A 27,996-nucleotide genomic window follows, 5' to 3' on the forward strand; every position below is an offset into this window, starting at 1 on the left:
ATCTTGGTTGGGTTTCTTTATGTCAGAGTAGCTTACTCTTCCCCAAAATGCCCCCCAGCTGTTTCTCGATTAGGGGACATTTTTTTTTTCAACGTTTTTTTTTTTATTTATTTTTGGGACAGAGAGAGACAGAGCATGAACGGGGGAGGGTCAGAGAGAGAGGGAGACACAGAATCGGAAGCAGGCTCCAGGCTCCGAGCCATCAGCCCAGAGCCTGACGCGGGGCTCGAACTCACGGACCGCGAGATCGTGACCTGGCTGAAGTCGGACGCTTAACCGACTGCGCCACCCAGGCGCCCCTCGATTAGGGGACATTTTGATGGTCACAACTTGGGAAAGTGCTATCTAGTGAGTAGAAGCCAGGGATGCTGTTAAGCATCCTACAGGGCACAGCACAGCCCCCCTCCCCACCCCCACCTCCACAGCAAAGAGTTTTCTGGCCCAAGGTGTCAACAGTGCTGAGATTGAGAAACCTGCTCTTAAGTACGTTGCAGTAACAGTAGACAGTAAGGGAGTCATCTCTGATAGTTTCTAAAACAGGGTCTCTGTAAGAGAATTCATCAGCTTTGTCACGTGAACGAAAGAAGACAAATGGTTATCTGGAAGAAGTTACTCTTTTTTTTTTTTTTTAATTCTTAAGAGAGAGACAGAGCATGAGCAGGGGAGGGGCAGAGAGAGAGGGAGACACAGAAGCTGAAGCAGGCTCCAGGCTGTGAGCTGTTCGCACAGACCCTGACGCCAGGCTCGAACTCATGAAACACGAGATCATGGCCAAAAAGTGTAGAAACATACTTAGTGGAGTGTCAGTTGGTATTATTTTCCCTTGGGCAATTCATTTAGAAGTATCAACACTTAGAACATGCAATAGTTTTTGAGCCAGCAATTCCATTTCTAAGAATTTATCCTAAAGGGCTAATAGGACAGTGTGTAAATTAGAGCTGTCCACAACCATTGCTACTCCTCCCATTGAGAGGTGTGTTTAACTCCCCTCCCCTCAAATCGGAGTTGGCCCCAACAATTTGCTTGACCAATAAAATGCAGTGAGGTGTCTTGGGACTTCCAAGGGGCATTCACAAGTATTGCAGCTTCTACGGAGGCCTGGAGATCTCGGGAAGCCCTGCATGGCCATGTGCGAAGTACTACCACGTGGGACAGCTATGCTGGAGAGGTCCTACGTAAGTGCCCCGGTCCATAATGCCGGTTGAATGCCACCTTCCAGCCACCCCAGTGATCTCTACAGTATCCCATAGAAAAAAGAATCTCCTGCTTGAGCCCTGCTGCAATGTGTGACTCATAAAAATTCTAAGTGATGATCAAATGGTTCCTTTAAGCCACTGTTTTCAGGTAGTTTATTATGCAGGAATAAATAGCTGGAACACACAGATACATACAGCCATATGAATAAATGTTCAACAGGGCATCATTTATGGTAACGAAAAATTGAAAACAATCAAAATATTAAACATCTATTGTTAAAATGTGGTACACCAATGAAAATATATCTACTCAACAAAATGAAGTAGAATTGAGTAAAACACGGCCAGATGTTTGCCAAGAGTATTAAGTTAGAGATGTAAATAGTAGAAAAATGGATAGTATGATTCACCAAGAAGAAAACCAACAGCCTAATTTAAAAAATGGGCAGAATTTATGAACAGACACTTCACAAAGGAAGATCTACAGATGGCAAATATATGTGTGAAAAAGTGCTCAAAATCATGTCATTAGGGAATTGCAAAAAACAAAGAACTCTCTCTACACACCTGTTAGAATGGCCCAAATCTGGAACACTTATGACACCAGGTGCCAGTGAGGGTACGGGGCAACGGGAACTCTCATTCATTGCTGATGGAAATGCAAAATGATACGACCACTTTGGAAGACAGTTTGGTAGTTTCCTACAAACGTAGACAATCTTACACTTCTTTGTGTTTAACAAAAGGAATTGAAAACATGTCCACACAAAAACCTGTATACAAGTGATTATACTATGGGAATGCAAACTGGTGCAGCCACTATGGAAAACAGTATGGAGTTTCCTCAAAAAATTAAAAATAGAACTATCCTATGACCCAGCAATTGCACTACTAGAATGAAATCTTGCCATTTGCAACTACATGGATGAAACTAGAGGGTATTATGGTAAGTGAAATTAGAGAAAGACAAATATCATAGGACTTCACTCATATGAGGACTTTGAGAGACAAAAATGATGAACATAAGGGAAGGGAAGCAAAAAAAAAATACAAGAACAGGGATGGGGACAAAACAAGAGACTCAAATATGGAGAACAAACAGGGTTTCTGGAGGGGTTGTGGGAGGGGGGGATGGGCTAAATGGGTAAGGGGCATTAAGGAATCTACTTCTGAAATCATTGTTGCACCATATGCTAACTAACTTGGATGTAAATTAAAAAAAATGACTATACTAGCTTTATTCATAATTTCCAAAACTTGGAAGCAACCAAGATCTCTTTCAGTAGGTGAATGGGTAAACCCTGAAATGGTTTACCCAGACAATGAAATGGTTTACCCAGACAATGAAATGGTACACCCAGACAATGAAATATTACTCAGCGTTAATAAGAAATGAGCTGTCAAATCACAAAAAAAGTATGGAGGTGGGGCACATGGGTGGCTCGGTCAGTTAAGCATCTGAATTCGGGTCACGATCTCACGTTTCCTGAGTTCAAGCCCCACGTCAGGCTCTGTGCTGACAGCTCGGAGCCTGGAGCCTGCTTACGATTCTGTGTCTCCCTCTTTCTCTGCCCGGCCCCCACTCGAGATCTGTTTCTGTCTCTGTCAAAAATAAATAAACATTAAAAAAAAAGCATGGAAGAAACTTAAATGCATGTTGCTAAGTGAAAGAAGCCAATCTGAAAAGGCTACATACTGTGTGATTCCAACTATATGACATTTTGGGAAAGGGAAAACTATGCAGTAAGATCAGTGTTTGCTAGGGGTTATGGGGAGTGGGGAGAGAGCTGGAAAGGTGGAGCACAGGATTTTTCGGGCAGAGAAACAATTCTGTATATTATACACGTCATTATACATTTGTCAAAACCCATGGAATGTTCAATAGAGTGAACCCTAATGTTAACTATGGACTTTAATAGTAATGTATCAATATTATTTAATTTTTTTTAAAGTTTATTTTTGAGAGAGAGAGACACAGAATCTGAAGTGAGCCCTGCACTGTCAGCACAGAGCCTGACTGGGGGCTTGGAACTCAGGAACCATGAAATCATGACCTGAGCTGAAGTCTGACACTTAACGGACTGAACCACCCAGGCACCCCTCATCAGTTATAATAAATGTACCACAGTAATGCAAATTATACCGGGGCTGTGTGTACACGCACGTGTATGTGTTTAAGGATAAAAGGTATATAGGATCTTTTGTCAATTTTTCTGTAAACTTAAAACTACTCTAAAAGACGAAGTCTATTTAGTTAAAAAAAAAAAAAAAAAAAAAAAAACAACAAAAAACCATCCATGGCCATTTAAAACAAAAAAGGTCGGTAGTGGGGCGCCTGGGTGGCTCAGTCAGTTAAGCATCCGACTTCGGCTCAGGTCATGATTTTGCGGTCGGTGGGTTCAGGCCCCACATCGGGCTCTGTGCTGACAGCTCAGAGCCTGGAGCCTGTTTCGGATTCTGTGTCTCCCTCTCTCTCTGACCCTCCCCCGTTCATGCTCTGTCTCTGTCTCAAAAATAAATAAACATTAAAAAAAAAAAAAAGGTCGGTAGTGTCCAATTATGTGCATTTTTTCATCAAGCACAGAAAGGGGACCAGAAGGGATGCACCCAACCTGCTAACATTCGGATTCAAAGGTGAATAAGACAGAGATCTGTACCCTTAGGAGGTGGGGAAACTCGAAATTCCTGTACGGCTTGAATTTTTTCAGCGAACGTAACAAATGGAAATTCGTTAGTGTTTGACAGGTTTAGGGGAGAGTCACGAGGGGGCTACATGCTTATACACGCATCCCGAATAACGAAACTCCCCTGGGGGCGCCTGGGTGGCGCAGTCGGTTAAGCGTCCGACTTCAGCCAGGTCACGATCTCACAGTCCGTGAGTTCGAGCCCCGCGTCAGGCTCTGGGCTGATGGCTCGGAGCCTGGAGCCTGTTTCCGATTCTGTGCCTCCCTCTCTCTCTGCGCCTCCTCCGTTCATGCTCTGTCTCTCTCTGTCCCAAAAATAAATTAAAAACGTTGAAAAAAAAAAAAAAAAAAAAAAAAAAAAAAAAAGAAACTCCCCTGGTCAGGGTGTGCTAACTTGCGGGAGGGCACGCTGGAACCCCCGGGGCCCGGGCCCCTTCTCCCCAGCACCGCGGCCGACGTGGCGCGCCCGCGCTCTACCTGCACGTGCGTCGCCCACCGCCCTGCCGGACGCTGGCGACACCGCGCGCGCTCGCCGTACCACACTCGTCACACCCGACCCGCACCTGTTATGCGCCAGCGCTGCCGCCAGGCTGGGGACGGGGCCCGGGGGTCCAGGGCCGCGCGGACAGGTGCGGGCGTCCAGGGTGCGCGGCGCCCCCGACCCCGCCTCCGGGCCGGGTCCCCTGCCCCGCCCGGCGCCAGGCCAAAACCTGCTCCCGCGCGGCGCCGCGCGCAGCCTGCCGACCGGAAGCCAGGGGGCGTGCCCAGATGGCACCCCGCCCCCTACGCGAGGGCCAATCAACACTCGAGGCTCATTAATAGTGAACGCGCCGGCCCCGCCTCCGCCCCTCGCGGCACCGCCCGCCCGCGCAGACCTAGAGCGCGGCCGCGGACGAAGATGGCGACCGCCATGTACTTGGAGCACTACCTGGACAGTAAGCGTCCCTCGCGGCCCCCGAGCCCGGCGCCCGCACAGGGTACCCCCCTCACGGTTCCCCACGGACACCAGGCGCTGCGTGCGGACCCCGAGGACTCGTGGGGGTGGCGAGGGCAGTCCGGAGGCGGCGGGGGTGGCGGGGGCGCGCGAGGGGCGGGGCGGGGCCGCAAGGAGATGCGCGCGGGGGGCGCGGCGCAGGGTCCCACCGTCACGGCCGCGCCAATTCCAGGTGCGTCACGGAGGGGCGGGGCCGGTTGGCGTGGGGCGTGGCTTGCGTGTCACGGCCCCGCCCCTGCCCTCAGCGGCGTACCGCCCTCCCCGCCCTCAGTCTCTCTTGGGAGAGGCCTAGCTCAGGGCCCCGCTCCGCCCTTCCCGACCCCCCTCCGCTGGCTTGGCCCCGTTCCCCGCCCCGGCCCTACTCCCACCCAATTGACTGGCGCAGGTGGTTGAGCCCTGAGCCCGTATCCCCTCGGACGCTGGACCGGGCCTGGGCGGGGGGTGGGCGGGATTCCGGCCGTGTTTCTGTGCCTGCTCGTGCAGTGACCTGGGAGTTGGGGGAGACGATACTGGCTGGAGAGTGTCCTCGGGTGCCTGTGTTTCTGCGTGGCCGGGGACGGAGGAGGGGGACTCGCAGGTGTTCCGGGCAGTGATCGGCGCCACGGGCAGACGTCTGTGAGGCGCTTCCTGCAGGCGTCGTTCTGTCCTCATGTAGCACAGGTTGGAGCTTCCTAAGAACTCCTGAGCAGATGATTATTTCCCTCATTTCACAGATGGGGAAATGCAGGCTGCAGAGGCTAAGTAGCTTGTCAAGGTCATGCACTCTTGCTGGTCTGGCTCTGGCTAGGGGATGGCCTGGCGGGAGGGGGTGGGCGGGGCTGGTGGAGGGGAGCTGGAGAGCTGTATTGCAGTGGGAATATACGCGGTCCCTGGTACCTGGCTGCTTGGGAACCCCACCTGCAGCTCTATCAGGAGCAGTTGGAAGTGAACCGCTGCTCTGGGGGAGACGGTGGGGACCTCCCAGGCCAAGCGTGAGCGATGGCGGGCGGGGGGCGGTGTCCTAGGCGGGAAGCACCCTGGAGGGGAGGAGGCTCTTCCTTGCAGCGCTCATTACAGAACCACGATGAACCCATCTGCTGAACCCATCTCCTGGGGCTTGCTCTTCTCTGTCCTGGTACCATCCCAGTGGGCCCCATTTGGAGGGTTTGAGGATCGTGAGTTCCATCATGCTCTGGGCACCTGTGTGAAAGCTCAGGATGGACATGCCTACTCGCTTGTGGGCCAGGGAAGCAGACTCTGTCCTCCTTTTCCTGGAACTTACTTTCACATGGGGCAGACAGATTTTTTTTAAAAGCTCACAGCCGAAGAGGGTCCATGAAGGACCCCAGCAGGTTGCTAGAGCACTGAGGTGGCACTGTCCTGCAGAGCCCAGGGTAGGACAGAGCGGGGAGGTCCATGGGAGGGTGTGGTGAGCCTAGAGGCTGTGGAGGGAGTTTGTGCCATTCTGTGGCTGAGCTGGGCAGCTTTAAGCAGCAGCTTTGTAAAGACCGGATTTAGCCCTACAACAATCACTGTCAGCTGAAGACAGTGGAGGGGGTTAGGACTGAGCACGGGAGCCAGTTAGGGGCCTGTTGAGGCTGTGCAGGCAGGCTGGGAGGTCGTCCTGGAGTAGGAGGATTGCAGTGCAGAGGGGAAAGCAGTGTGGGGTGGGGTCCTCCACCCACGCTGTTCAGCATGGTCTGTTAACTTGGAAGTAATTAAACAAGCGAATGAAGAGTTCAGTGCCTCAGTTGTAGTAGCAGCCCTTCAGGTGCTCAGCAGCCCCGTGGTCAGCGCCTGATGTATTGTGTAGCCTGGAGAGACCATACCCATCCTTGCTTGATGTTCTACCCCGTGAATGGGTTTTCACAGTAAATCGGGGGTGGGGGGGAAGATCAAAGAGACCCCAGGATTTTGGTCTTACTCACTGTGGTGAGGTATTGAGAGGGGAGGAGTGACTGGGGGGTGTGGGGTGGACAGTCACACGGGCCACTTCCCCGCCTCTGCTCGCAGTTCCAGGATAAGTCCCTCTAATTTCTCCAGCTTCCAACAACATCTGAAGCCTGTGAGTCTATTATCAGTGTTTGGTACCCGTTCCCCAAAAGATACCTTAATCCTTTTCCTCCCCAAATCCTAACAGACAGGAAACGACGTGAGCTTATTTTTTGTAGATTTTAGGTATAAAGTCTGGAAGGCAGATTTTGTCCTGCTCCCGAGAAGTACATGTCTCTGTGTTTCAGGTATCGAGAACCTTCCTTGTGAGCTGCAGAGGAACTTCCAGCTCATGAGAGAGCTGGACCAGAGGACGGAAGGTGGGTCCAGGCCTTACAGTACAGCCGGCGGTGTGCTCTGACGATTGGGGAGAGGGGGCTCCAAGATACTGGGGTGGCACCGGTCTCCCAGGGGACCCAAGACAGCGGGGCTGCAGCCTAGCCTTAAACTTTGGGCACTGTGTGGTGTCTTGAGTGTGCTGACACTTTAAAATTAGACTTAGGGGCGCCTGGAGGGGGCTCAGTCGGTTAAGCATCTGACTTTGGCTCAGGTCATGATCTCATGGCTTGTGAGTTCAAGCCCCGCATCAGGCTCTGTGCTAACAACTCAGAGTCTGGAGCTGCTTTGGATTCTGTGTCTTCCTCTCTCTGCCCCTCCCTCACTCATGCTTTGTCTCTCTCAAATATAAATAAAACATTAAAAAATTATACTTAGTTTCTTGGGTTTTAACATACCTTCACGTAATACTTTTTTAAGTTAATTTATTTATTTAGAGAGAGCATGTGGGCGACTGGGGGAAGGGCAGAGAGAGAGAGACAGGGAGAGAGAGAATCCCAAGCAGGCTCTGCACTGTCAGCATGGAGCCTGATGCAAGGGTTGAACTCACAAATTGAGATCATTACTTGAGCCGAAATCAAGAATCAGTTGCTTAATTGACTGAGCCACCCAGGTGTCCCTTCATGTATCATTTTTATGACCATCATCTATCTCTTGCAATCAGAATGTTTGTCATCTTTCTTTTCCTTTAAAAGAGTTTATGTTTTTTGGGGCACTTGGGTGTCTCGGTCAGTTGAATGTCCGACTTTGGCTCAGGTCATCATCTCATGGTTCGAGTGTTTGAGCCCTGCATCGGCCTCTGCTGTCAGTGCAGATCCTCTGTCTCCCTCTCCCTGCCCTTCCTGCCTCTCCCAAAAATAAAATAAAACATTAAACAAATTATTTTTTGTTTTTAAACTGTGTGTATATAGTTTAAAAAGAGCACTTTCTGATGTTCTGTTGTTTAACTCCCTGTTTTTAAACATCATGTTTTTGCTATTTCTTACTTAGCTCCCTTTTGCTTTGGGGTTTATTCTGTTACCGTGGAATATGAAGGTTTGCTTCCCAGTTGCACCTGCCCAGCTCCTGCACCGCCCCCGCCCACCCAGCCACCTCCTGGTGTAGTGAGTTAGAATCTGAACCTGCAGTACAACAGGGATGCTGTTTCCTTCAGGACTCTTGACTGGGTGGTTTGCAGCTGGGCCATGTTACATGCTGTGCTTGTGTGACCTGTTTTGAATAACTTCTGTTTTTCTGGGAGTTCATAATTGCTTTGTTTTCCACATTTCATACACATTCCACATTTTCTGTGTGTCTGTTACACTAGGTTATCTGCCATTTCTGAGTTTGCTCTCCAAACGCAGCCTTTTCCCCTGGGGCTTCCTGTCCTGCAGGCTATACCTGGGCTGGTTGTTTCTAGGCCTGCTGCACAGGCTCTGCCTCTGCTCATCTTCAATGCAGGACCCTGAATGCTTTGTTGTAAATATCCTCTTTCTTGATCTGCTCCCTTGTTTTATTGCAGCCTTTCCTCCAGTAGTTTCCTGGAAAAGGGTACACGGGAAGGTAGATTTCTTATGATGTTATATGTCTGAAAATGTGTTTGTTCTGGTCTCCTATTTGATGAACAGTTTGGCTGGGTATAGAATTCCATATTGACCATCTTTTCCCTCAGAACGTGGAAGGCACTGCTGCCTTGTCTCCCAGCTTCCACATTGCCCTTGAGAAATGTGATGCTGTTTGGATTCCTCATCCTTTATATATGTGGTCTTTTTCCTGTTTAGCAGCTTCTGCTGCTTCTTTGTCCTTGAGGTTTTGTGTTTTGTGGCATCATACTTGGGTATGGGTGATTTTTCATTCATTGTGCCTGGCACAGTTTTGTAAGATCAGGATAGCTGTGGTTTTTTACTGAGGTACAGTCTCCCTGCTAGCAAATACAGAGACTTTTTTTTATTGTGAAATATGGCATTTACATCCAGGAATAAGCATATGTTTAGAAATTGTCTAACAAATACCAACTTACGAACCTCTGCCTAGATGGAGCAACAGAGCCTCTGGAGCCTGGGGCACATGTAACCCTGCTGAGCATGCTACCCCTCCCCCCAAGGGGCTGGCACCCCGAGCTTTCCTCCTGCAACAGTAGGTTTCTCACCTCGCTAAACCGGAGATTTCAGAGTTGTATCAGTGCCCCCCTAATTATCAGTGGAATCTCACGGTATGTTGTTCTCTGTGTCTGGCTTTTCTTTTTTTTTTAATTTTTTAAAAATGTTTATTTATTTTTGAGAGAGATAGAGCATGAACAGAGAGAGGGAGACACAGAATCTGGAGCAGGCTCCAGGCTCTGAGCTGTCAGCACAGAAGCCAGATGTAGGGCTGGAACCACGAGCTGTGAGATCATGACCTGAGCTGAAGTTGGACACTTAACCGATTGAGCCACCCAGGTGCCCCTGTGTCTGGCTTTTCTTGCTCAGTGCCACCTTTTGTGGGATTAATCCACATTGCTATGGGTGACAGCTGTGCTATTTGGTGCTGGGTAGCGTTCCATGTGATTGGACCACAGTTTATTGATCCGTCTTACTATAGATCGCACATTTGCCTTGTTTCCTGTTTTCTGCATTTATGGGTGTTTTCCCATATGGATCCTAAATCTTTCGGGTGTGGACTTGAGGGCAGTAGGCAGGTTGTGGCTGAACGAGCACATAATTTGTTACTCAGGGGCGTTGAGAGTCGGTGGGGCCGGTATGTGTTCTCACCTGGACCGCGGTTGTGCCCGGTTGTGCGCTGTAACTTCCTGGGTACGCTGCCCTGGCTGTGGCGTCTGTGCCCCGCCCCCGCGCCAGGCTCCCTGTAGAAGGCCGTGCCCACTGTGCTCCTACCAGCAGTAATTCGGAGTTCGGTCAGCCACCGTCACCGGAACCGGCACTGCTGGGCTTGTTCTGGAACCCCCTGCGGGGACTAGCTTCTCCCCCATTTCCCCATCAGATAAGAAGGCAGAGATCGACATCCTGGCTGCGGAGTATATCTCCACGGTGAAGACGCTTTCTCCAGACCAGCGTGTGGAGCACCTGCAGAAGATCCAGAGCGCCTACAGCAAGTGTAAGGAGTACAGTGATGATAAGGTGCAGCTGGCCATGCAGACCTATGAGATGGTGAGGAGGGGGTGGGCCCCGCCCTGTTCTGCGGGAAGAGGGGGTGGCGGGGGGGCGGGGGTGCTGCCCCGTCTGCCGGAAGGCACCCTCTGGGTGCCCCGACAAGTCCTTCTTTCGGACCGTGGCACGTGGCATTGGCTGAGTGTCGCGAGCCCGCCGGCTCCTTGTCAAGTCTTGGCAGCGTCTGTAGGTTTCCTCTGTGGGGCGGGGTAACTGTCTCATCCCCGAGCTTTGACCCCATTGCCCTCTCTCTCTTCTTTCTACCATCTTGGTCTAAATACCTAAGGCATCAGAGGCATTTTCTGTGAGAACCTGTCCTCTGAAATCCGTACGTTCTTCAGATTTTTATGTCTTCGCCCCCATTCCATTGCGTTTCACAGCCCCGTGTCTCATTACTGTCTGCCTTCACGGTTTTCCTGAGTGGCACTTACTCTGTTGAGGTGTCAAAGCATGTGGGGACAAAGACCCCCACATAAACTGGGATGGCGGGCCTTGTTCTATAGCGCTCTGTTCATTGAAGACTCAACTGAATCCAAGAATGTACATCCTGGTTGATTTCCAGCGTGTTTGTGATTCCTGAGATGTCCCGCTTCCATTTTTAAATGACTTGCGAGCATCCTTTTCCGTAGGTGGATAAACACATTCGAAGGCTCGACGCAGACCTGGCACGCTTCGAAGCAGACCTGAAGGACAAGATGGAGGGCAGTGACTTTGAAAGCTCCGGAGGACGAGGGTTAAAAAGCAAGTCTGTTAATTTTTCTTCATTTTGTTACCATTACGTACGGAGTTTTGAAGAGTTTTGTCTGATAAATGTATTAGGAACATTACGGTAAATATCACGTTTGAGTAAATCTTGTCCTGCTTCAGTGAATTCTGTGCAGATAATTGGGGTGTTTATGGTCTTTCAGAAGGTCGAGGTCAGAAAGAAAAAAGAGGCTCCCGAGGTCGTGGCAGGAGGACCTCAGAAGAAGACACTCCAAAGAAAAAGAAGCATAAAGGAGGGTGAGAGGCTCTTTTCCTTGTCTCTTTCTCCCCGGAGGTTACTTAGCGCTAGTATTTACTTAGCATCTGGGGACACCAGCGGCCGCTAACAGCGAGGAGGCGCTCCCTGCGTGCCCGCTGTGGGTGCGGTTCCACTGCGCTCGGCAGCCTGACGGGGCTCCTGGGGAGAGTGACCGGCCGAGGGTTTACAGCTGGTGTGCGGGGAGCCGGGTTCGCACAGGGCGGTGTGACTCCAAAACCCACGCTCTGAGCCCCTGTGTGTCCTGCCTCTTGAGTGACACTATAACATTTACCGACATTTCAGGCTGAGCCACACTTCAGCAGCTAAACATATAGCTGTTCGTTGTTCTATGTATAAATATATATTTTGGATATATTCATCATTAAGTTGCATGACTGTATTTATTAAACAGATGTGTCATTTACCTTGAATTTCAGCATATTTCATTTAAAGCTTTCTCCCACCTGCTCCCCCCACCCCCCTCGCTCTTGTATTGCTTCACAGAAGTGACATTTAGAATCAGAGAAAACGGTAGAGAGCTGAGTAGCTTCTGGGGAGAGGGTTCTGACGGTTACGGGGAGATCTCAGGACAGTCCATTCTTGACAAAAAACGGGAGAAGTTTTGGTTCTGTTTAAACTTTTATCTTAAGAAACACCCTGAATACCATCTTGCAGTAAATAAATGCAGAAGAAGCAGGTAGTTTAACGAGTTCCTCTGAGGCACATCCTGGTCAGTGATTGACCTCAGCCAAAAGTGCTTTCATGGCTCTGTGGAAGCCGTAACCTCCTCCGTCTGCCCCGGGGACCTACGACCCACACTTACGTGGTGTTTGTTTCCATTCTTTGTAGTTCTGTCCCCTGTGTGTGTGTTCGTGGATGCTATAGTTTAACCTTATTTTTTTCCCTTTTATTTATTTGTTTATGTTATTGTTTGTTTATTTTTGAGAGAGAGAGAGAGCGCAAATGGGGGAGGGGCAGAGAGAGAGGGAGACACAGAATCCGAAACAGGCTCCAGGCGCCGAGCTGTCAGCACAGAGCCCAGCGCGGAGCTTGAACCCATGAACTGCGAGATCATGATTTTGAGCCAAAGTCAGACACTTAACTGCCTGAGCCACCCAGGCACCCTTTTATTTTTTTCTCTTTTAAGTTAACTTTATTAAGGAATGGTTTACATACAATAAAATATTTTAAGTTTACAGTTTAGTGCTGTTTTCACTTTCAAGTTATGGAACTCTTCAACCTTTCTATTTCTTCTTGAGTCGGTTTTGGTAATCTGTGTCTTTCAAGGAATTGGTTGTTTCATATAAGTTGTCAGATTTATTGATATCAGGTTGGTCATCATATTACATGATTGTCTTTCTGTTGTAGGATTTTGTACTGATGATTCCTCTTTCAGACCTAATATTGATAATTCATGTCTTGTCTCATTTTGTCTTGATCTTTTCAGAGAATTAGCTTTTGGTTTCATTGACTTTTTTTTTTTTTTAATGTTTTATTTATTTATTTTGGGAGAGGGTGCAGGCGAGGGAGGGGTGGAGAGAGAGGAGGAGAGAGAATCCCAAGCAGGCTCTGTGACGTCAGTGCAGAGCCTGATGCGGGACTTGATCTCACAAAGCGTGAGATCATGACCTGAGCCAAAATCAAGAAGTGGATGTTTGTGCCATCCTGGTGCTTCACGGTTTCATCGGTTTTTATATTTTCTCTGTTGTTTGTTTTCTTTGTCATTGATTTCCGCTTGTATTTTTATTTTTTCTTTCCTGCTATTTGGATTTACTTTTCTTTTTCTGGCTTTTTAAGCTGGAAGTAACTAAGATCAGTGATTTTCATATTTTCCTTTTCTAATATGAGCACATAAAGCTGTAGTTTTTTTTTAAACTATTGTAAGTCTAATTACTGTTAGCATGTCCCATAAATTTAGGTATGTTTTATTTTTATTTCCTTCAAAATATTTTAAAATTTCCTCTGATTTTTCTTTGACTTATATTTTATGTAGAAGTATGTTTCAGCTTCCAAGTAATTTGGGATTTTCCAGGTAACTTTGTGATTTCGGTTTCTAATATTTCTGCTGTCATCAGAGAACACTGTATAATTGAAATTCTCTGAAGTCGATGAAGACTTGTGTTAGGGTTTATGGTCCGGTCTTGCTGTACATTCCATATGCCCTTGAGAAGAATATCGTGTTTTCTGTTGGTGGCGGCATGTTCTGTAGCTGTTAGTCGGATAACTTGGTTGGCAGTTCCGTTGGTCTTCTGTGTCCTTCCTGACAGTCTGTTTACTCACTTGAGGAATTACGGAGACAAACATCTTACAGTCTCTGACTCGAGCTGTGGATTTGTCTGTTTCTTCTGTCAGCTTTGCTTCACATATTTTGAAAGTCTGTTATTTGTTGGTACGTACGCATTTAGTTTTTTCTAAAAATAACTGACTCTTCATTGTTATGAAATTTCCTCCTTTTTCCCTTGTGATATTCTTTGTTTTGAAGTCTACGTGGTCTGATATTATGATAAGTTATTCCATTTGTCTTAGGATGAGTTTTCGCATGGTGTATCTTTTTCCTTTTTCATTCTTTTACTTTCAACACATTTATGCTTTTGTATTTATTTTTTATTTTATTCTTTTTAACTTTTTTTAACTTTTTATTTATTTTTGAAATAGAGTGTGAGTGGAGGAGGAGCAGAGAGAGGGAGACACAGAATCTGAAGCAGACTCCAGGCTCTGAGCTGTCAGCACAGAGCCCGATGCGGGGCTCGAACTCACAAACCGTGAGATCACCACCCGAGCTGAAGTCGGACGCTTAACCGGCTGAGCCACCCAGGCGCCCCTATGCTTTTGTATTTAGAGTGGGTTTATTTTTTTAAGTTTATTTATTTCTTTTGAGAGAGAGCACGAACAGGGGAGGAACTGAGAGAGAGAGAGAGAGAGACGGGGGGGGGGGGGGGGGGGGGGGGGGGGGGAGAATCCCAAGCAGGTTTTGCACCATCAGCACAGAGTACAATACAGGGCTTGATTGCATGAACTATGAGATCGTGACCTGAGCAGAAATGAAGAGGTGGACACTCCACCGACTGAGCCACCCAGGCGCCCCTAGAGTGGGTTTCCTGAAGGCAGCAAAGTTGAGTCTCGCTTTTTTTTTTTTTATCTAGTCTGACGGTCTCTCCCTTTTCACTGCAATGTTTAGAGTACTCAGATTTAACATCATTACCAATATGATTGGATTTGAACTTACCTTCTGCTGGTAGTTGTCCGCTTGTGCCGTCTCTTAGTTTAGTGTCTTCTTTTAGATTAATTATGCATTAGAAAATTTTATTTTAAAATCTTTATCTATTTTTGAGAGAGAGAGACAGAGTGCGAGTGGAGGAGGAAGAGAGGGAGAGGGAGATGCAGAATCCAAAGCAGGCTCCAGGCTCTGAGCTATCGGCACAGAGCCGCCTGCGGGGCCTGAACTAGTGAACTGTGAGATCATGACCTGAGCCGATCGGACGCTCAACCGACTGAGCCACCCAGGCGCTCCGTATGTATTTTTTTGAGTACGTGTTTTGGTATTCTGTTTTAAGGACTGTTCTAGTGTGTCTTCCCTGTTCGTTGACTTACCACAATGAACTTCTAATGATATCACCCTGTTCTGTGTGTAATGTAAGAACCCACCCGAGTTTTTTTTTCCTCGTGCCTTCTGTGCCATCGTCAAAAGTTCTGCTTCTACACGTGATAATTTGCCTCACAACATATTGTTATTATTTTAGGTCTAAACCACTGATTACGTTAAATAGACTATAAACCACGAGGAAGGGTTTTATTGTCACTCCATGTACGTACCGTTTCCGCTGCCTTTATTTCTTTACGGACGTGAGGATTTCCCTCTGCTGTCATCTCTCTCCTGCTAAAGAACTGCCTTTAACGTTGTTCTACACTGTGGGTCTGCTGATGCTGAGGTGTTTTCCCAAAATTTTCTTGTCTGGAAATGTCTATTTTATCTCTCTTTTTTTTAAGGATATTTCTGTTGGACTCAGAATTTTAGTTGACTTTTCCCAGCACTAAAGATATTTCCTTCCCTGGTATCCTCTATCTTGCACGGATTCTGATGAGAAAGGGTTTTCTTTGATCTTCTGAATGTATGTGGCTTTATTTGTTTTTGCTGCTTCTAAGATTTCCATTTGGCAATTTGATTTTTAACAACTTAATTATGATCTGTCCCGGTGTGGATCTTTTGTATGTATTTGGCTTAGACCTCATTGAGAACTTCTTGGAACTATTGGTTTGTAGTTTGTATGAAATTGGGAAAATTTTCAGACATTCTTCAGACAGTTCTGCTTCCCATTTGGCTTTTTATGGACCTTCAATTACACGTATGCTAGCATGATATTTTCCTGCAGTTCACTGAGGCTCAGCTCGTTTATTGTTGTCGGTGGTGGTGGTTTTTTTTTCTCAACGTTTTTCTTCCTATGCTTCTGTTTGGATAGTTTCTATTACTTTGTCTTCAAGTCTTTTCTTCTTCCTTAGTGTCTAACTTAATCTTCTTTTAGTGAATCTTTCATTTAAGAGATTTTTTTGTAAAGTTCTATTTACACCATATTTATTTAAGTACTATTCAACGGTTCCCTTATTACATTTATGTTTTCCTTTCTCTTTGAGCATACGCATTTATGATAGCTTTCTGAAAGATCTTCTTTTCTGATTCTGTCATTTCCAGGGATTTTTTCTTTCTTTTTTTAAAAACCTATTTATTGGGACACCTGGGTGCTCAGTTGGTTGTGTGTCTGACTCTTGATTTCAGCTCAGGTCACGCTCTCGGGGTTGTGGGATAGAGCCCCATGTTGGGCTCCGTGCTGAGAGTAGAGCTTGCTCGAGGTTCTCTCTCTCTCCTTCTCTGCCCTTCTCTTCTCGTGCTCTTTCTCTCTAAAATGAAAAAAGAAAAGCAAAGCATGCTAAAAAACCCCCAATTTATTAAGGCATGAGTGAGGTTCAAAAAGCTGTCCATGCGTAATGCGTACAGTCTGTTTCTGACTCATTTTTCTCCTGGTTGAAGTCACATTTTCCTACTTCTTCACACATCTAGTGATTTTTTTATGGGATGATGGACAATGTGAATGTGTGTTGTTGAGTGTTCAGATTTTGTTGTCTTCGTTCAACAGGTATTGAATTTATTTTCCAATTTTTTGGTCAATAGTTTAATTACCTGTGGATCAACTTGATCCTTTGCAGGCACATGTTTAACCTTTGTAAAAAAAAAAAAAATCCGTTTTTCTTAATGTTTATTTATTTATTTTATTTGAGAGACACGGAGTGCGAGCAGGGGAGGGGCAGAGAGAGAGGGAGACACAGAATCTGAAACAGGCTCCAGGCTCCGAGCTGTCAGCACAGAGCCTGATGCGGGGCTTGAACCCATGAACCGTGAGATCATGACCTGAACCCAAGTCGGACGCTTGACCGACTGAGCCACTCAGGTGCTCCAAAAACCCTCTCTTCTTAAAGGGCTAGATGGTAAATATTTTAGGCTTATAGGCCGTGTTGTCTTTGCTGTGACCACTCAGACCTGCTGTTTTATATCAAAAGCATCCACAGAAAATATGTGGCTGTGTTTCAATAAAACTTTATTTACAGAAACAGACCACCAATGCCTAGGTTAGGGTAGCCTTACTGTAGGGTTGGTTAAGCCGTACTGCTAAGGTATAGCCCTTCTGGGTTCTCTTCTGAATGCTGTTTGTGTTTATCGAGGCCTCTCCTTGCTGGCCACGTGGAGCGAGTGTGACGAGCCTGTGTGTGAGCTCTGGCGAGCTCAGCTCACAGCCGCCCTGTACCCTCTGCCAGTACTCAGGGACTCTCACCTGTGCACAGCTTAGTTTTTTGCTAAAAACTGAAAGGGGTCCCTCTGCAGATTTCGGGAGCACATTCTCTTCCTTCCTCCTTTCTAGCAACCTGCCACCAAATGCCAGCAGCCTTGCCCTCCTGGAACTTTGGTTTTTCCCTCAGTTCTAGACCTCCACGCTGCGTTTGGTTTTCGTCTCGGTGGACTGGAGTGTGGGAAGTGCCTCCAGCAGGAAGCCGACACGATTGCAGGGCTCGCCTCGGTTACCTTCTCTCGGGCCGCCGTCCTGTGCTGCCTGCGGTCAGCGTCTGAAGAGCTGTCGCGTGTTTCGTCCGGTTTTCTCCCTGTTCACGGTGGGGGGCACGTTTGGTGCTTGTTGTTATATCCTGGTCAGAAACGGAAGGTTTTTTCTTTTCTCCTTTAGACGAGACCTGTAGTCTCTCTCACGCGTCAGTTTTTCTCCATCCCTTTCCTTTCTTCACAGCTTTCCTTCTGCGGAGCCCAGACTGTGTGACTCCCGGCGTTTCCTGGAGTCTAGATCTCGCTGACGGATGTCAGTACATCCTCTCTCGGCATCATCATGGGGGGTTTCCTCCCGTGCTCGGTGGATTTGTTCCATCTGTGACCGGGGGCGCTTTCGCGTGTGCTCCCGCTTGTGCCAGCGTTCTGGAGGTCTGGTGGGGCACCTGAGGCCTGGCCGCAAACACGGCCCGCAGACGGGATCGAAAGGGCCCGGCCCTTGGTGAGTCTCCTTCGACTGGCTGACATATGAGCAGTCAGGCCGAGTCAGTTCCGGGTGGACGAGACCAGCAGCAGGACGTCTCGTACGTGGCGTTCTCCATTCTCGAACCCTTTGATTCCTTTTTGTACAGATTTTAGTTCCTCTTTGGAGAGTCTCCCTGTTTGCAGTCACGTTATTCAGATTTTCTTTGTAACAGCGGCTTCAAGCCCATGTCTGCTCATTTGCACATCGGGTCATTTGTGGCTCTGCTTCTGTTAGCTTTTTCGTGATTTTCACTCACGTTTTCCTGCTCTTTTTCCCGTCCTGTAGTTTTTTTGTTGTCTGTCTGACTTTAGGTATAAGAGGAACCCGGAGGGTGAGATTTCTGCCATTCCCCAGAAGAAGTTCATTTTGCTCTCAGTCCAGGCAAATGGAGCGGGCTGGAGGCCGGCGGCCACTCTACCTGGGCCCTGTCCCCTGTCCCCTCTGATGTCAAAGGTCTCACGATGGAAGACCCCCCCCCCCCCCCAGTTCTCAGTGGGGGACCCAGGGTTTATTTCCCCCTCCTGAAAGGCGCCTGTGTGGCTAGTCCGCGCCCTGGCTTTCCTTTCTTGTCTCTTGCCTGTGTTGCTCCTGGGGTTGGCGGAGGTGTGGAGGACGGGCCGCTGTACAGAGGCGGGCCCCTCCCCCGAGAATATGGCTCAGCGCTCAGCCTTTCTGCCGCTCTGCCGCCTCTGTGCCGCCCCCAGGTTCAGCGAATGACTGTGGGGTCACGGCTGCCCCACGTATAGAGCTCTCACGTGTCGGTGGCCCTGCCGGCTCTGTGTGGCCCCCAGAGGGCGGGCAGCCCTCGGCTAAGCCCGGGACACAGATGGCCTGCCCACTTGGCCACTGCCCTTCCCTTGGCCTTAGGGCGTCTGGGCCTTGTCACTCCACAGCTTTCCGGTGTCTGGAAAATGTGGTTTTAGCAACTTGTTGGGTTTGGTTTTTTGACTCGTGGCGGCAGGGCTCCAAGTCTTCCTGCTCCACGCTGCTCAGAACCGAAAGGCGTGGTGGCCTTTTCTGGAGACAGCAGGCGCTCTCGTTGGTCGCCTCCCCAAGGGTCCCTCACAGGGAACGAGGCCCCAGCTCTCAGGCGCGGTTAGAGCTTCCCTGGCGGGGGTACACCTGCCTGTGCCGCAGACCTCACGGTGACGCACGAGTCTCGCCGCCACCTATGCGGACACACTTGAGATGGCTGGGCACGTGGCTTTTCCCTCGGCAGAGCCGTGACGGCGTGTGCGTTGCTGACCGCCGTCTGATGGCACCGAGGAGGCGGGTAGCTGGCCCTTTGTGCTGGGCTGGCTGCAGAGGAGGAGCGGGGCACGTCGGGTGGCGACGTGTGCAGAGCACCTGGGCGGGTCCGGCTGGGCCTGGCCTGTCCGTGCGAATCCCTTCTCGGGCCCCCGAGCAGCACTGTACGGTGGTCAGGACGGGCCACGGGGGCCGCTGACGTGAAGGGTGTGTGAGGGGCACCGGGGCTGCCCTGAAGTCTGGCTCTGATTCGTGCTTGGAAAGCACATCGGGCAGTTGGCGGTTTAGGCACGGGAGGGGGGATCCCTGGCAGTGCCTGGTGAGGGATGCCTGCGATGTCCCGGGAAATGGGCTCGGAGGACACGTGTTGTGGCCAGCACGGCCGATACGGGGTCTCCAGCCTGCCTGGCAGGTAGGAAAGACCTCCTGGCAGCGCTCCACCCGCCCACCCCAGAGCCCCCTCAGGTGAGACCGGAGAGGAGGTGCCCAGGGGCGATCCCAGGCCTCCTCGTCGGTTGGGTGGCGCCCTTGAACCTGGGGGACAGGTGCTCAGGTCAGATGTCAGCTCGCGGTGTGAGAGCTCAGTCCAGCTTCGCAAGCAGAGCGCACAGGGCAGCCGAAGTGCGGTCGGCACATGGAAGGCGCGTGCCCTGGGGCGTTTGGGGGTGACCCCACCGCAGGTTGGCACCGGTCCTCCAGGTGAGTCTCGGGGAGGAAACCCCACCGATCCAGCAGGGGGTGAGACACGGTGTCAGAGGCCAGCTTGAGAAATCGAGGTTTGGCGGAAAACAGAGGAAACCACGTCCTAGTCTGGAGAGTTGCCTGAATGAAACGTTTTGAAAGCATGTGGACGGGACACATTTTTGTGATGCGCACGGATTTCAGATAAACAGAGAAAGTCCTGCCTGTTCCCAGAGACAGAGAGCAGGTCACTTACAAAGGGAAGAGGCTTAGACAGGCCTTGGGGCCCTCATGGGCAGCACTGCCTCCAGCGAGCAGCACTCAGGGCAGAGGCGGCACTGGCACAGAGGACACTGTCGCTGGGGGGGGTGGGGGGGCTGGTAGGGAGGACAGCGCCGTGGGGGGGGTAGGGAGGACAGTGCCGTGGGGGGGGGGGTGGTAGGGAGGACAGCGCTGTGGGGGGGCTGGTAGGGAGGACAGCACTATGGGGGGACGGTAGGGAGGACAGTGCCGTGGAGGGGGGTAGGGAGGACAGCACTATGGGGGGACGGTAGGGAGGACAGTGCCGTGGGGGGGGCCGGTAGGGAGGACAGCGCTGTGGGGGGGGCCGGTAGGGAGGACAGCGCCATGGGGGGGGCGGTAGGGAGGACAGTGCCGTGGGGGGGGTGGTAGGGAGGACAGTGCCGTGGGGGGGGTGGTAGGGAGGACAGCACCGTGGGGGGGCCGGTAGGGAGGACAGCACTATGGGGGGCCGGTAGGGAGGACAGTGCCGTGGGGGGGGTGGTAGGGAGGACAGCGCCGTGGGGGGGCCGGTAGGGAGGACAGCACTATGGGGGGCCGGTAGGGAGGACAGTGCCGTGGGGGGGGTGGTAGGGAGGACAGCGCCGTGGGGGGCGGTGGTAGGGAGGACAGCGCTGTGGGGGAGGCCGGTAGGGAGGACAGCGCTATGGGGGGGTGGTAGGGAGGACAGCGCTGTGGGGGGGCGGTGGTAGGGAGGACAGCGCTATGGGGGGGCGGTAGGGAGGACAGCGCCGTGGGGGGGCCGGTAGGGAGGACAGTGCTATCTGCAGGGGGGCAGTGTGGCGTGCACAGCTGGCCCTGGGTGTCTGATGGCAGAGGCACAGAGTGTCCTTAGACGGGCAGTATGGGACAAAGGGGTCGGTGGTTGCCTTCGGGAACCGGACTCTTTGTCGGTGTGTGGAAGCGTTGTGGTCTGCCGCGGCTTCGCGGCATCCCTGTCACCAAGTTCCTGGTGTGAACTCGAGGTGTTTCTGTAGCGGGTATACACCCGAGTCACATAGGTGTTCTCGATTCTGCAGGGTGAGATAGGGAAGATTGCCTTTCTGTGCTAGTAGGAGCACACCGTCTACGCTGCCCCATAGCTGGTAGGTTTGTTTGAAGGCTGCCGAAACATGTAGAAGCCTGAACCCCCAGCCCTCCCTGCTCTAAGGCAGGTGAACGCTTGCTCCGGCTCTCACATGTGCTTGGCTGCAGAGCTGTGGGCCGCCGACACGGAGCGGGGCACGGGCCGGCCGGACCCTGGCCGGGGGTGGGGGGAGTTGTGGGGAGTGGGGGGGATAGGCCCCAGCCGACACGGAGCGGGGCACGGGCCGGCCGGACCCTGGCCGGGGGCGCTGTGGGGAGTGGGGGGGATAGGCCCCAGCCGACACGGAGGGGAGCACGGGCCGGCCGGACCCTGGCCGGGGGTGGGGGGAGTTGTGGGGAGTGGGGGGGATAGGCCCCAGCCGACACGGAGCGGGGCACGGGCCGGCCGGACCCTGGCCGGGGGCGCTGTGGGGAGTGGGGGGGATAGGCCCCAGCCGACACGGAGGGGAGCACGGGCCGGCCGGACCCTGGCCGGGGGTGGGGGGAGTTGTGGGGAGTGGGGGGGATAGGCCCCAGCTGACACGGAGCGGGGCACGGGCCGGCCGGACCCTGGCCGGGGGCGCTGTGGGGAGTGGGGGGGATAGGCCCCAGCCGACACGGAGGGGAGCACGGGCCGGCCGGACCCTGGCCGGGGGTGGGGGGAGTTGTGGGGAGTGGGGGGGATAGGCCCCAGCTGACACGGAGCGGGGCACGGGCCGGCCGGACCCTGGCCGGGGGCGCTGTGGGGAGTGGGGGGGATAGGCCCCAGCCGACACGGAGCGGGGCACGGGCCGGCCGGACCCTGGCCGGGGGCGCTGTGGGGAGTGGGGGGGATAGGCCCCAGCCGACACGGAGCGGGGCACGGGCCGGCCGGACCCTGGCCGGGGGCGCTGTGGGGAGTGGGGGGGATAGGCCCCAGCCGACACGGAGCGGGGCACGGGCCGGCCGGACCCTGGCCGGGGGCGCTGTGGGGAGTGGGGGGGATAGGCCCCAGCCGACACGGAGCGGGGCACGGGCCGGCCGGACCCTGGCCGGCGGTGGGGGGAGTTGTGGGGAGTGGGGGGGAATAGGCCCCAGCCGACACAGAGGGGAGCACGGGCCGGCCGGACTCTGGCCGGGCCGCTGGTTAGTGACCAAGGGGGGCTGCGGAAGGTGGGGGGGCGACAGGCCCGCTTCAGGGGTGTGGGCAGTTGACAGCGGCACATGGTCAGAAGCGGCCCCGCTGGGGGGTGGGCAGGAGGGGGCTGGAGGGGCTCCCTAGACCTACTGCTCCAGGGATGGGAAGGGCAGCTGGTGGTTTGTAGGTTTTGGGGTGAAGGTGCTGTGAGCATGAGTGGGGTGGAGGTCTGGCACCAGGTGTGCTGGGTTGGGTTGGGGTCCAGGATTCTCAGGTGTCGTCAGCTGGTGGCTGGTGAGTAGGGGTGTTTGCCTGCCCCCAGGGGAGAGGGCCCCTGAGAGGCTGGGGATGGGGGGACTTGGGGCGGGGTGGGCGGGGAGCCCAGGGAACAGGTTGGAGGCAGGAGACAGGGATGGATTCACGACCCCAGAGTGGGTAGTAAGTGCGTCCCCTCATGCCCTCTGGGGTGCCTTTGTGCCCCGTCTTGTCTGGTACGAAGGGGCCGGTCGTTCTCCCCCCACACCTGCTGCTCACTGCTGTGGTTTCTCCGCAGGTCTGAGTTCACCGACACCATCTTGTCCGTGCACCCCTCTGACGTGCTGGACATGCCCGTGGACCCAAATGAGCCCACCTACTGCCTGTGCCACCAGGTGTCCTACGGGGAGATGATAGGCTGTGACAACCCGGACGTGAGTGTGGGCGCCGTGCACGGGCCTCGGGCAGGGCCCTGCACCCAGGGCCGGGGGTGCGGGGGGTGCGGGGGGGGGGGGGGCACATGGAGTCCTAACTGCAGCTCTCCCCTCTGCCTTGCAGTGTCCTATCGAGTGGTTTCACTTCGCCTGCGTGGATCTGACCACGAAACCCAAAGGAAAATGGTCAGTATGGGCTCTGCTCGACCTCTCCCTGCCTGTGGGGCGTCGTGAGTGCTGCCCCCACCAGGCCCAGGCTGTGGCCACGGGCAGTCCGTGGGTCCTGCTTCCTGGGGCTGAGCTGGTAGGGGGACATCTGCGCCCCTCGCCTGGGTCCGGTCTCTCAGGATGTTTGCATGGTGCTCCCCTATTTTTGTTAAGCTTCTAAGGAACAGCTTTTCGGAAGCTTTTGATTGAGGTAGAAACTGTGAAATGAGTTCTTTCCCGGGGAGATTTGGGGAAAGACAAAGAGCACAAGCATTAAATCCGAACCTGGGTGAGGCCGGTGACCTGCCATGGGGCTTGTGTTCACCTGGGGAGGGGTGCAGGGTGCTGGGGCAGCTTCTGTCCCTGGTCCGTGTGCCCGCTGGTGGCTTCGGTGTCGTTCCCGAGAGTTAATTTAAGGAAAAAGCAGGTTTTATTTACCCGTGGGTGAAGTGGGTCTCAGTTCTAAAATGTAGGCTCGGAGATTGTCCTCCGTGTTCGCGTGTATGTGGATGGGGGGTGGCGACAGACCCCTGAAGGACAGGCTGTGCTGTCCCCAGGGCTCAGTGGGCAGTGGCTGAGGGGGTGCTCAGGTGCCTGGCCCCAGGTGCGTCCCGGCCCCGGGTCGCCTCAGGAAGTCTGAGCAGTGACGCGCAGCCCTTGACCGTGCTCTGCAGCTGGGGCATGGGCACCCGGGTGGGGGGCTGCGGGCCTCCTGCTGGGGCGGGGGGCAGGGACACGTGATTCGGGTTCCGATGTGGGTTTGAGTTGTTGGTGGAACTTCCGGGTGGAAGAGTCAGTGGGCATTGGAAGACGGTTTTGCCTCTTGGGAGGGTCGAGCGGCAGGGGGTCTGTGCCCCGTGGGCAGAGGCGGGGAGGCAGGGTGGGGCTCCCCCCTGTTGTCTAACTCAGGGTTTCTCTGGGGTCTCTCCAGAATCACAAAGTGTTCAGGCTTCTTCCCTATTAAGTGAGATTTGTTCTGACATGTTCTTGCGGCACGAGCCTGCGTGAGTGCATTTGCCGCTGGAGCCTTGCTTCCTCGGGGGCAGGGCCGGGGGCGCGCTCAGTGCTCGCTCACTGGCACAGACCGGACCCTGGGGAATGGGGCGGCGGGGGGGGTGGGGGCACAGTCATGTGCATCGGGAGCAGCTGGGAGGTCCCCTGGTGTCACTGACAGCTGCCGTGGTCCAGGCATGACCAGGAGCGGCCCCCGGTGTCTGAGGCGCTGAGCCTGCCTGCCCAGGGTCCCCGGGGAGCACTCGCCAACCATGCGGGTTCCAGGGCCCTCTCGGCCTGCCCCACCTGCTGGAGCATGCTGGTTCATCCTCCGCCGCGCTGGGTCTGCCGATGTGACCGTGGGTGTCGCCTCCACTTTGGTCCCCGGTGGCCACGTTGTCTCACAGGGAGGGCCAAGAAACTGGGTCAAGAGGCGTATTCGTTCGTATAGACAGTCTTGCTCGTTGACTCGTTTCTGTCACCTTGGAAACACACGCTGGCCACAGCGACTTGCTGGGGGTCTCCCCTTGCCGGGGTGTCCGGTGGGAGAGCCGTGTGCTCTCTGCCGGTGCGGTTTCGGTGACACGGCCACCGTCCCTGGAGACCCGGGGGGCGGGGTGGGCCTCCTCACGCACAGGGCCGATCACCGTGCCTCTCTCCTCAGGTTCTGTCCCCGGTGCGTTCAGGAGAGGAGGAGGAGGAAGTGAGGCTGCTACCTGGGCTGGAAGAGCGAGTTAATGTATTCCTTCCTTCGTGTTGCAATATTTTCTCTTCATTTTAAAACTACCTTGTTTTGAATGATACTTAACAACTCAGTGGCCAGTTGTAAGTCTGGGTATTTCCTGAGACAAGCAAGAATCCACCTGAGCCCTGTTTGCACGAGGAGCGATCTCACAGGGACTTGCCACAGTGACTTCATTCTCGAGACTTCTCGTACGGGGCCCGGCCCCGGGCACGGCAGGTGCACCGAGCGGCCGAGCCTTCCGCGGGCCGGTGCGGTGGGGACCTTCCCACCCGCTGCACCGCCGTCGCTCTGCAGCCCGGGCGTGAGCCTGTGTGGTCCGACCGTCCCGGTGCCACCGCGGCACATCTGTCCCCACAAGGCGTGCGCCCGGAAGCTGGCGAGGCGTTGCTGGAAGGCGTCCTCCGTGTCTCGGTGACCTGCCTGGGACGGTGGGGCTGTCCCTGGAGCGGGAGGGCCCCGCCGCACTGTGCGCTGCCCTGTTCGTCTGGACTCCCAGTTCCCTCCGTGAGGGCTTTACCTGCCGGAGTGAACGGCCCGTCATCAGCAGGCGGGCTGTCGTTGCCGTGACCGCCCGTGAGACGCCTGACCGACGGCTGGTGTGCCGTCGCTCTGGGAATCCCTGATGTTTTACTGTGAAGCTGGACTGCGAAGACGGCAGTCTGCGTGCACGTGAGGCGAGTCCGGTCTGGCGAGGCCGGGCTGATTTTAAACCTGCCGTGTTGCACACTGGTAAGCAGCTCACGTCCGAGGGGACCACGGTTACGTGAGGCCACCCGTGAGTCTGCGCCGCGGCGGTTCTGGAAGGAGGCTGGGAAACCGGAGCGCGTTTTCCCTTCAGTCTGCGCTCACCAAACCAGTTTTGAACCGTCGTTCTGGTAACAGTTGGGGGAAGTCGCGTACCTCTGGTTGAGGTCCGTCTGTGGTGGTGTGCGGCATGACTTCTGGGAGCATCTGTGGACCCCGAGACCCCACAGCACCCACTTAGAGGGCTCCGAGGAGCCCCGAAGGGAGAGCCGGTCTCTGTCCTGGAGGCATGAGAAGAAACGCAGGAGGCAGAGTCGAGATGGGAAGTTCCTAGGTGAACAGGAGTCTCCTCTTTATCAGGAGGCCTTCTGGAACAGTGCCCCGCTTCCTCCGATGGCTTGTTCACTGCACGTGTCCTCCTGTTTCTAGTATGTCAGCAAGGCCGGGAGATGCCGCGTAGAGAATCTCGGGGAGCCGTGTCGTGCACGGGCCGCCTCGCGCCAGCTCAGCTCGTCGTCCCTAGATGAGCGCTGACTGTTCGCTTTGACGTCAGAGGGCAGTGAGTGTCCAGCCGGGACCTGCGTCCGTGGTTCTCGGAGGGTCAGCCCACAGCAGACACGCCGTCCTGTGTCCTTCCTGGAGCAGGCCGAGTGGCGGGACTTGCTTCCAGGCGACTGCAGGTGGGGTCGGCTCGGCATGTGCGTCCCGGGCTGCGTGGGGAGGGTAGGGGGTTGCCGGGCCTGACAGGCTTTCCCAGAACCGATGCCTTCCTGCTTCTCCGAAAGAAGGGGTGGCGGCTTCGGGTTGGGCGCCGGCCCTCACGAGCCCCTCAGTCTCCACTGCAGCCAAAACCGAGGCTCGTCTGTATTTAGGAACTTAGCTTTTTGTTAACACAGGTGTTTAGAGATTGTGGGGAATAAATTGTGGAAAATTGTCTGCTTCACTCTTTTACCAGTTTTTGTGGAGAGGGTAGGTAAGTACAGTGAGTTTGTGGTGATTCTTTGGAAGCTAGTTTAATATTTGCACTGCCTCTCAGAACACTCGCGGCCGCTGCCATCGTGGAAAGACGGGTGACCGTGGACATAGGCCGATGGCTGGTTGGGTACACTCGATGCCTGGTTTCCGGGGCCTCGAGCATGACAGGAGAGATGGCCGACTTCCATATGAAGCTTACGTGTAAAGTCTGATGGCGTCTCTGCTGTCACCTCTTCTCTTTAGGTTTCTGTGCCTACCTGTTTCTGGTGTTTACTTTTGTCAGTTACATTGATATCTCCCAAAATAACACGCATTTAGCTTTGGAGAAGACAGAAGACATGAGTGGATTAGGAAGATTCCCTGGAATGCTGTTTGGGTCAAGACCGATCGGTTGTCCTTCCCAACTGTGAACAACACTCTGCAAGTCAGAATGACACTCGACAGCAGCGCTTTGCTTGGGGAAGAATGTTCTGCCACCTGGCGTGGCCCTGGTCCTGAGGACTGCTGCTTGAGGCCAGCCGCCTTCATCCTGGGGTGATTCCTACCAGACCCCGTCTGCCTCCCAGGCGCTGGATCGGACCCAGAGGGCGCTGCAGAGCCCTGTTTCTTGGGTTGAGGGGGTCCAGGCTGGGCCCTGCGGTCCCTCTTGGAGCTGTATCTGAGCCAAGGGTGCGGGCCCTCCGCGGCCGCGGGGTTTCCGTGTAAGGGAAGGAGTACCTTGTTTGAGGAGAATCTGCACGTTCCTCATTCTCAGTGCTAGATTATCAGTCAGCAGCTCGACAGACAGCCTCTCATTTTCCCACAGGAGGACACATGCTGCACTTATAAACTGAACCCCAACCTTCCCCCCCCCCCCCCCCCCCCATCTGTGGCTGCGCTGGTGGAGCTGCTGGCTGGGGTGACCGTCCCCACTGCACAGGCTGGGGCCCTGGGCGAGTGGATATGAAATGGGACTGGCCAGGGTCACGGGAGCCTGGTGGCTTCGAGTCTGCCCAGGGCAGCAAATGCTGAAGACACAGCCACAGGAATGCTGGCGGTTTGCTGGGCTGCCTGGGGACACTGGGCAGCTGGGTGCCAGTCCTGTCCCTGGGCGGCCGCGTGGCTCTCTGCCTCACGACTTGTGGCTGGCAGCCGTCGGCAAGGAAGGCTTCGAGCTGTCACGCTGTCCGAACAATACCCCCCCCCCCACCGCCATGTGGCCGGAGCCGGAATAGACACTTAATCATGGGCCTTGGTGACTGAAGGTTTTCCTCAATTGCTAGTGAGCCGTGGCTGGTCTTCGCTACCTGTGCTGAGAGGAATTTTAAAACAGGAAGCCTAAGAAAAACGTTCTCATTCAGGAGAGAAGTCTATG

The 27,996-nt window shown here is 53.5% G+C and overlaps 1 protein-coding gene across 4 annotated transcripts; it reads left to right on the forward strand.

Moving 5' to 3' along the window:
- The first annotated feature begins 4,488 nt into the window (after nucleotides 1–4,488).
- On the forward strand, nucleotides 4,489–26,610 carry ING5 (inhibitor of growth family member 5). Of its 4 annotated transcripts, XM_042950860.1 has the most exons (9): nucleotides 5,168–5,534; nucleotides 6,867–6,918; nucleotides 7,094–7,165; nucleotides 10,140–10,306; nucleotides 10,936–11,047; nucleotides 11,215–11,308; nucleotides 22,843–22,978; nucleotides 23,103–23,164; nucleotides 24,843–26,610. In XM_042950860.1, the coding sequence occupies exons 3-9, from the start codon at nucleotides 7,138–7,140 to the stop codon at nucleotides 24,883–24,885; spliced, it is 642 nt and encodes a 213-aa protein (XP_042806794.1). In that variant the 5' UTR covers nucleotides 5,168–5,534; nucleotides 6,867–6,918; nucleotides 7,094–7,137; the 3' UTR covers nucleotides 24,886–26,610. The 4 variants fall into 4 exon arrangements, with proteins under 4 accessions (XP_042806791.1, XP_042806794.1, XP_042806792.1 ...); XM_042950857.1 differs by lacking the exons at nucleotides 5,168–5,534; nucleotides 6,867–6,918 and adding an exon at nucleotides 4,489–4,815; XM_042950858.1 differs by lacking the exon at nucleotides 6,867–6,918.
- The last annotated feature ends 1,386 nt before the right edge of the window (nucleotides 26,611–27,996 follow it).

The sequence above is a fragment of the Panthera leo genome, chromosome C1 (assembly GCF_018350215.1).
Source record: "Panthera leo isolate Ple1 chromosome C1, P.leo_Ple1_pat1.1, whole genome shotgun sequence".
NCBI classification, from domain to species: domain Eukaryota; kingdom Metazoa; phylum Chordata; class Mammalia; order Carnivora; family Felidae; genus Panthera; species Panthera leo.

What these genes read in the sequence shown, in the direction of transcription:
- ING5 (XM_042950857.1), top strand. Translation starts at nt 4,779, where the DNA reads ATGGCGACCGCCATGTACTTGGAGCACTACCTGGACA. An exon ending in CTTGGAGCACTACCTGGACA is followed by an intron (nt 4,816 to 7,093) that starts GTAAGCGTCCCT and finishes TCTGTGTTTCAG; the next exon opens with GTATCGAGAACCTTCCTTGT. An exon ending in CGGAGGACGAGGGTTAAAAA is followed by an intron (nt 11,048 to 11,214) that starts GCAAGTCTGTTA and finishes ATGGTCTTTCAG; the next exon opens with AAGGTCGAGGTCAGAAAGAA.